The sequence below is a fragment of the Lepidothrix coronata genome, unplaced genomic scaffold (genome assembly GCF_001604755.1).
Source record: "Lepidothrix coronata isolate B3197 unplaced genomic scaffold, Lepidothrix_coronata-1.0 Scaffold2, whole genome shotgun sequence".
Taxonomy (NCBI): Eukaryota; Metazoa; Chordata; class Aves; order Passeriformes; family Pipridae; genus Lepidothrix; species Lepidothrix coronata.
The window spans coordinates 14,337,188-14,345,505 of NW_016690182.1; the positions used below are offsets into that span (position 1 = coordinate 14,337,188).

At 46.5% G+C, this 8,318-nt stretch overlaps 1 protein-coding gene across 1 annotated transcript in view; it reads left to right on the top strand.

Moving 5' to 3' along the window:
• Nucleotides 1–300: 300 nt before the first annotated feature.
• ZDHHC15 (zinc finger DHHC-type containing 15) overlaps nucleotides 301–8,318 on the top strand; it is a 16,824-nt gene continuing 8,806 nt past the window's right edge. Inside the window, 6 exon segments of the mRNA XM_017816658.1 lie at nucleotides 301–418; nucleotides 3,481–3,507; nucleotides 5,619–5,713; nucleotides 6,409–6,529; nucleotides 7,590–7,659; nucleotides 8,027–8,059. Of these exon segments, the coding sequence (XP_017672147.1) occupies nucleotides 301–418; nucleotides 3,481–3,507; nucleotides 5,619–5,713; nucleotides 6,409–6,529; nucleotides 7,590–7,659; nucleotides 8,027–8,059 (464 nt within the window).

The following is an 8,318-nucleotide window of genomic DNA, read 5'->3' on the forward strand; positions in this document are numbered from 1 at the left end:
AGTGTTTATTTGGGATCCCAGCGCTGTTTTGGGATCACAGCAGTGTTTATTTGGGATCCCAGCGCTGTTTTGGGATCACAGCAGTGTTTATTTGGGATCCCAGCGGTGTTTTTGGGATCCCAGTGCTGTTTTGGGGACCCCACCGCCGTTTATTCGGGCCCCCAGCGGTGCTCCCCGGTCCCCCCTCAGGGGCCGCTCCCGCCCCGCCCGCCAGGGGGCGCGGCGCGCAGGCGGCTCAGCCGATGGCCGATGGCGGGGGCGGGCAGGCCGCGCAGCCGCGCGCCGATGTGCGCGGGGGCCATGGCGCTGTGGCGGGGGCTGCGCTGCTGCCGCCGCGCCCTCGCCTGGCTGCCCGTGCTGCTCATCGCGCTGCTGCTGCTCTGGTCCTACTACGGATACGTCTGCGAGCTCTGCCTCGGTGAGCGCCCGGCGCGGGGACAGGGGCCCGCCCGCCCCGGGCCCGCCCCAAGCCGGCGGGTCCCTGCGGGGCTTCGCCGGGCCGGGGCTGCGGGCGATCCCCCCCCCGCCCTCCTCCTCCTCCCCTCCTCCTCCTCATTATCCTTCCCCCTCCTCCTCCTCCTCCTCCTCCTTATCATCATGCTCCTGTTCCCCCTTCTTCTCTTCTTCTTCCTCCTCCTCCTCCTCATCTTTCTCCTTCTTCCTCTTCCTCCTCTTCCTCTCCCTGCTCCTCATCCTTCTCCTTCTCCTCTTCTTCTCCTCTTCCTCCTCTTCGCCTCCTCTTCTTTCTCCTGCTTCTCTTCTCGTCCTTCTCCTCCCCCTCGTCGCCTCTCGCCGGTGTGTCCCGGTGTTCCCGGTGTGTCCCGGTGTTCCGTGGGTGTCCCGGTGTTCCGTGGGTGTCCCGGTGTTCCGTGGGTGTCCAGGTGTTCCCGGTGTGTCCCGGTGTTCCCGGTGTCCCGGCTCCTGTCCCGTCTGGAACACCCCCGGGCAGAGCAGGAGTACAGGGATAACTCTCCATTCCGGGATGAGTTCCTGGGGTTCGGGCTGTTCCCGGGGTTTGCCCCGGCCGGGACTGGGCTGGGACTCGGCCCCTGTTTTGTGTGTCCGTGCCAGGGAGGTGCCGGTGGGGAGGGTTGGGACAGTGACCCCACAGTGAAGGGCCGGGTTGTTGCCGTATGACAACGTTCAGATGTGATTTATGAGCTAAACAGTAACAAAAATCAGTCTATGCTCTGCCTTGAGGTAGATATATATACAGATATAAACATATAAATATACATAAACTCATTTTTAATATATATATTCTGCACAGGGAAGAAAAAGGTTACACTGAAGTTGTTACAGTAGCATGGAAATGCTACATTTTAGAAAGGAAAGTTTTTGTACTGGCTGGAATTGTATATTTAATGTAGCAATTTAATTGGATAGTAAGTTGCAAATGTTTTGTATGCATGCAAAAATCTGTTAGTAGGAGAAAGGATTGTTAGTTCTGGGGGAGAGGAGAGGTGGGAGCTTGGACTTCTGAAGTTGTGAGGAGGAACATGAGGCTCTTTCTCCTCGGGACGGTAAAGGCAGCCCAAGGTCCCAGAAGGGTGGTTTGGGATGTTCCTGGGACAGGAGCTGCCTTCTGGTGCTGCACATGGAAATCAGGTTTTTGGTAGGGTTGGCAGTGTTTTTTCTCGATGGGCACTAAATTGAAATGCAGTTTCTTTGGTCTGTTTTAATTGGCAGCTTGGCAAAGCCTCAAACACTTCATTGCTCTCATCCCCTCTCTGGGACTGTGGGCTGTTTCTTTCAAGAATTCACACAGAACAATATCTCCAAGTTGCAAGGAACTGTCATTACACGGGACCAAAAATTAGAGTATTTTCTTGAACTGTGCTTTGTTGGCAGTGCTGTACAGGCTCAGTAAAGTTGAACACTGGCTTGTTCCAGGTCCCAGTGCAGCTTTTAGAAGAGACTCAGGTGATTTTGCTGGGATGTGGGTTGGGACTATGTTGCTCTGCAAGTGCTGGTTCAGCTGCCAGGAGCTCAGCTCACTGCCTGGAATTATGGCTGAAAATCATTCATTTGCCCACACCCGCCTATTTTTTCGCCCCATCTTTCTCTCCCATCTCTTTCATTTGCATGTGGAGGAGGTTTATCTACACAGGAGTTGAAATGACTGAATTATTTCAGGATTTGAGCATTAACTGTTGGCATGTGCTGGTACTTGCAAAGCAGCTCTCAGGACGTTCTCCACATTTCTAACACAGCAAGGCTTTCTGTGCTGGCTGCTTCTCAGCTGTTGTGAGCATGCAAATAGTAGATGCTTTGTTTGGATTCTTGGTTTTCACCCTCAGTTGTGCTCAGGACTGGGAGTGGTGAGGGGGGATGTCCTGGAGCCACCTCATGATACTGGGTTTAAACTCTCACTGACTGCTGTGACCAGTGAGTCACAGTCCTGAGGAGGCCCTGATTTCTTGTCTGGTTGGTGGTTGCTGCCACAGAGAGAACAATGATCCTGCAATAAAACCTTTTACACAACCTTTATTTATGCTCTTTTCTCAAGTGAAACCCTTAGCAAGGCCCTGCTGCAAATGTGACACACTTCAGGAAGGAGCAAGCATTTGTGAAAAGCTGATGTCTTCCTAGCTTGATTGGCAGCAAACCAAAGCTAAAAATAAAGGTTCCCTCGCAATCTTGCTCACCTGAAAATGAGTGTGCAGAGACACAGCAAATATTCAGTCTCTTTTTTCACCCACGTTGCTGTGTGTCACAGAACTTTGTCTTCCAAGCAAATATCACAGAACCACTATGCTTTCAGTTAAAGAGAGATGTCTTTGTGTCTTCTGTGAAACTTGGATGGTGGCTTTTAAAATAATAGATGGATTTTAGAGTAATCAGCACAAGTAGACATTGATGTACCCCTTGCTGGTTGGTCAAGGTGGCTCTGTTGGTGTAGGGATCGTTCTGTCACTACGGTGAAGTAAGGAGGGGTTGTAAAATCTCTACTTGTAGGAGGTGTAAAAGTAATGGAGTCATTGCAATTGCTGACTAGGCCAAAGCTGAGAAATGGTTAATTTTTTATTCATGCTGATGCAGAAATGCTTTGGACAGTGCTTATGGGAGGGGGTCAAGACCACGAAGAGACTGGTAGAAAGGAGCTGCAGGTATGTGGTACATGCACAGAGATGCTGCTTGGACAGTTGCTGTAGGAACCCTGGTAATCTTGTCACATCACTGTCACCAGAGGATTGGTTTTGTCATTTCTGATGTACAAATATGCAGAATATTTTTTATAAATGGGAAAATACATCATAAGTAACAGTTACTGAACATCTTGTTGTGGGGGTGTGTGTGAGTGGAGAAGAGTTGTTACGGATGCTTTGGATTTGATGCTGGACTGTGGGCTCTCTTTTTGCCTCTTGAATCTGAACATTTTTTCCTAAAATGGCTGTATTTCACATAGGAATGTCATTTGTAACAAACTTTTCTGGGATTCCTATTTGCTCTGTAGACATATCTTTTTTTCTTTTTCAGTGACTGTGAGCAACCCTGTGGAGAAAGGTACGTGTGTTCAGTTTACTGTTTGACGCTCAGTCCTGGTGTAAAAGGATTCACAAATGTTCCAGCTGAAATATCAAAAATATTTACTGTCAATCTTTGAAATGTACGTCCTCTTTCAGTGTTTCCTTCCTGTAATTACATTCCTGGGGTGCACAGCAAGCTTTGTTAGACATGCTGTAGCTTTTGGATGCATTGGGAAGTGCCCTGTTTACTCACAGCATAAGAAAACATGGGAAGGCTTTAATCCCTCTGACTCTTTCAGGAAAAGGTGTGCCTGTCTGTGCACACCCACACATCTCTTCTCCCTTTCTCTTTCACATTTTCAGAGCTCATTTTACAAGCCAAATAGAAAAGACTAGTTCTGTTCTGTGGCCCACCTATTTTTCCCTTATTTCCTTTGATCTTTCAGAGAAAGCTATTTTTAATGGGGTTTGGAGGAAGGCACAGATTTTTTTCTTGTTTCTGTTCCCCACTAACCAGCTCTGGAGCCATAATGCAGTAGGATCACTCCATGAGACTCTTTCCACTGGTGTGTTGTTGGAGGCCACGATCATATTCTAAGGATAAGGAGCCAGTGGCCATTTTAGTATTCCTCCTCTTCTTCCTGGAGGTGCTTTGGAGGCTTTTGGCTAATCCAGGTGGCCTCTTTGTTTCATTTTCTGGGGTTATGAAGGATAGAAGTAGGTGGAGTCATCAGGAAAGTTGTTCCATGAAGAGCAATGCCAGGTGATAGTTAAAGATCCTCCAGATCACTGCATCGAGTCTATTCTCTTTCCACTGCAAAGCAGTCCTAATATTTGAAATTGCTACAGAGAAACTCTGGAAAGCAGGATAATAATGATTATTCAACAGTAGAAAGTTAGTAGTTGCCCAATCCATTAGTGCATCTCTGGCTCAGCTTCCTCTAATGTGCTGCTTGATCAACTAAAACTAAACCTGTTGCAAGATTTATCTCTTTTCATACTAATTAAAAAGTGGCTGAGCTCGACCTGCACCATAGTATGAGGATAATATCTCAAACAAGCTGGGAGCATAAGAATGACTTTGACTCACAGCTCCTTCACACAGTCCATCACATCCTTGTGAGGTGTATCCCATCATTTGCCATCTCATTAGAGTCTCAGTGATGCGTTTGGCCTTTTTTACCAGTTTTCACACAGGAAAGTCAGTGTTTTCACACAGTTAGGAAGTGTTTGGATTTTAGACTTCTCTTTCCACTAGTAGTATTTATTTTAATCTTAGTTTCTAGAATTTGAAGCTTTAAAGAAATGAGGGAAATGAGGTTTTTATTGCAATTAAACACTATGTTCAAATAAAACTGTATTTTGTAACTGTTTGATAATGTCTTAGTGAGTTGAGTGTTAAATAACAGCTAGCTTGTGTAGCTTAAGAACTGCTGCACTTTGGCTCCCTGATCATGGAATGCCTGCTTATGCCCAAGGGCTCTGGAATAAAGTTGGCATGTTGAGATAAGACTACTCTGACACGGGCTGGTTTCGCATGGTTTCACATGTATCCAGTGGATTACAATTCTTCAGTACTCACAAGACCTGTTTTGCTCACTTTGAGAGAAGTTTTCCTGATTTATTGTATCAGCTGTGGCAAATGTGAAAGAGATTGGATGTTTTCTAGTGATGTAGAGCTCCTGTTCCTCTCTCAGCTCTGCCAGGAAGGCAGCAGGGGTGGGCAGTGCACTGGCAATATGGGTCTGTGCTCTGACTGCATTTAGCAGCAACTGAGCCCCAAAACTGGGAGGTGCTGCAGGATTGCAGTATTAACCTGTGTGCTGCTCAGCACCAGCCAGTTCTGCTGGGCCTGTGCCTGGGATGTGGGGAAGAGAGGAATCCTGGCATTCCCAGGGATATGGGGTGGGTACCTGCCCTGGGAGGGAAGTCTCTCAGAGCTGTATCTTCCTCCCCCACGGAATGGGGTCTGGGGGAGGAGGGAGGCTTGTGAGCTCAGTCCCCCCTGGGTGCAGCCCCTGAGCTCTGGAATGCTGCTGGGAGGTTTGGCTGGACTGTAAGAATGGGGAATTATACCCCTCCTAAATGAAACTTTTGCTTAAGAAGTCATTGCTCTCTTTCTGTTTTTTCTTTTTGTTTTGTTTTTAGTGGCCTATCTTATAATATTCCATATTCTCTTTGTCCTCTTTGTGTGGACATATTGGAAGTCTGTTTTCACTCTCCCAGTGCAGCCAGACAAAAAGGTAAGAGCCCCAGCACATTCCATTCCTTGCAGAGCAAAAGCAGGGACACTAAAGAGAACTCAAAAATCCTTTGGTCAAGTTGATCTGGACAGGACAGTCGGATGCAGACGTGTTTTAATGCTTTTTCCACCAAGTATTTATTTTGTCATGTTGCTTGGATTGGTAGATTATTTTTTTGTTTTGTTTTGTTTTACCTCTCTGTGAAATACTAAGACAACACTATGTTTGGAGCAACAGAGTGAGGACAATGTTTGTGTGGCACTCCAAATATACATGGCCTTAATCTGATCCTGATTAAAAGAATGTAAATGTATAAATAACAACTAATCCCAGTTTTAGAAATATAAAACTGTGATTGGGGGCAGGTTTTTGCTCACAAGGGAAGTGCTTAAAGTGTTATCAAGGTGTGTAATGTTATTCCTGAAAAATAGTCATCTAAGGCAGCCGTAGGAGCAATTTGAGTAAGTTGTTTTATAATCTTTAAATTTCACATTAGCATTTTTTATTGGTGTATCACATGGGGTTCTGGCTGCCCAGCACTCACTATCTTCTTTGTCTTGTTCACAAACACATTTTCACACTCGATTAACCTCGTGAGTGGGAGTGGGAGGTAAAAATGTTTCTAGACTTGCCTGTATTTGAAGCATTCTCTCCTCCCCCTGGGTAACTGCTCCTCTCATGGCTTCTGCCCCCAGTTCCACATGTCCTACGCTGACCAGGAGCGCTATGAGAACGAGGAGAGGCCGGAGGTGCAGAGGCAGATCCTCGCCGAGATCGCCAGGAAGCTGCCGGTGTACACGAGGACAGGGAATGGAGGTGAGCCCAGCAGGGAGCTCAGCGGCTCTGAGCTCAACAGGCACAGCCAAGTAGCACACACTGGCACTCCAGAGGGTCCTGCCAACCAACAGCATTCCTAGTGCCACTGCAGCACCCAGTAATTCCTGTGGGAATGATTTTCATGCCTTTTTTCTCAAGTTTTCTCTTTGGAAAAGCAAAAAAACCTTGAACATTCCTTCATTCTGTGGAGGACCAGGTGCTGCCTTTGAGAAGCAATATGCTACCCTTTGGATCTATGTTTAAAAGCCCATGTTGCCTATGTTTAGTATGAGCAGTAGAATCACAAGATCTGTCATCTTATTTACTTAAAATGGAGTCTGGCTTAGAGACGCAGAACATAATTCTGTGACCAGACTTCTTGGCCATGCTCAGTGATTAAATGCCTCTGGACTCCTTTCGCAGCTTAAAGAAGTCTGTGTTCATATTGGAGGCTCTGACCTGCTTGTTTCTGCCAGGCTAGCCAAAGAATTCTGAAGTAAAGAACTGGAATAAATAGGGAATTACCAAAATGGAATGTATGTACAGTCTGAGTAAATGTGGAAGCCAGAAGGAAGTGTGCAGTTATGGTTTATCACTTTTAAGCTGGCTGTATGGTTTAGAGTAGGTTTAGATTAGAAGTTGGGGAGAAATTCTCCCCTGTGAGGGTGGGGGGGCCCTGGCACAGGTTGCCCAGAGAAGCTGTGGCTGCCCCAGCCCTGGAAGTGTCCAAGGCCAGGTTGGACAGGGCTTGGAGCAACCTGGGCTAGTAGAAGATGTCCCTGCCCATGGCACGGGGTGGGATGAGATGATCTCTAAGGTCCCTTCCAAGTCAAACCATTCTGTGATTTCAGTGAGGATTGCTCCCCCCATCTGCAGGTCTCCAGCAGAATCAGGAGCATTGCTAATCCTGGCAGCAAAAACCAGCAGCAAATGTGCTCATCTGCTGAAGTGATAGAGGAAGGAGTATGAACAGTTAGGAAATGAACACCAATATCGGCTATCATGTGAAAAAAAAAGAAGAGTCTTCCATCATTTGGTGCTAATTTGTCTTTGATCTCAGGTATTCGGTTCTGTGACAGATGCCAGCTGATCAAACCTGATCGTTGTCACCACTGCTCCGTCTGTGCCATGTAAGTCAGGGACTGTGTCTCTGAGGTGAACACAGTCTCCATGGGGTCCTGGGGGTGGGCTGGGCCTTCCCATGGCTCTTAACACAGAAGGGGACCCAGGGGCCTCTGTTCCAGCTGCAGCCACCAGTGCTCCAGTGAGAAACCGTCGGCATGGCTCTCCTCTAGGCGAGAACAAAGGACATTAGTTGGCCTTGAAGAAGGAATAAGAGTTTCATCTTAAAACAATACTACCTTAAAAAACTTAGTATCATTTTGACTTTCTGTCATGTAGAAATCTCACAAAAACCAGAGGTTTTGCTGTCGATCTGCAGTTGGCAATTAAGTACCAATTAAAAATCTTCCATTTTTCTTTTTTGTCCTTTTGCAGGTGTGTGCTAAAAATGGATCATCACTGTCCATGGTATGTCCTAGATACTGGTTTGTGGCTTTCTAAGAAAGGTTGCTTATATATATATATTTCTGGCACATATTTCTGTATGCCTCTCTCATCTCAGGCCATCCATCTCTTTATGTTGGGAAATTTATAAGATAATTACACTTCAAAATTGCCTGAAATGTTTGATATTTTGAAAGACAGATCATTCATGTTTGTTCCATAAGCTATATGTGAAAAAGCTGTGATATTGATATAATTTAAAACCCAACTGCTAATTTACTCT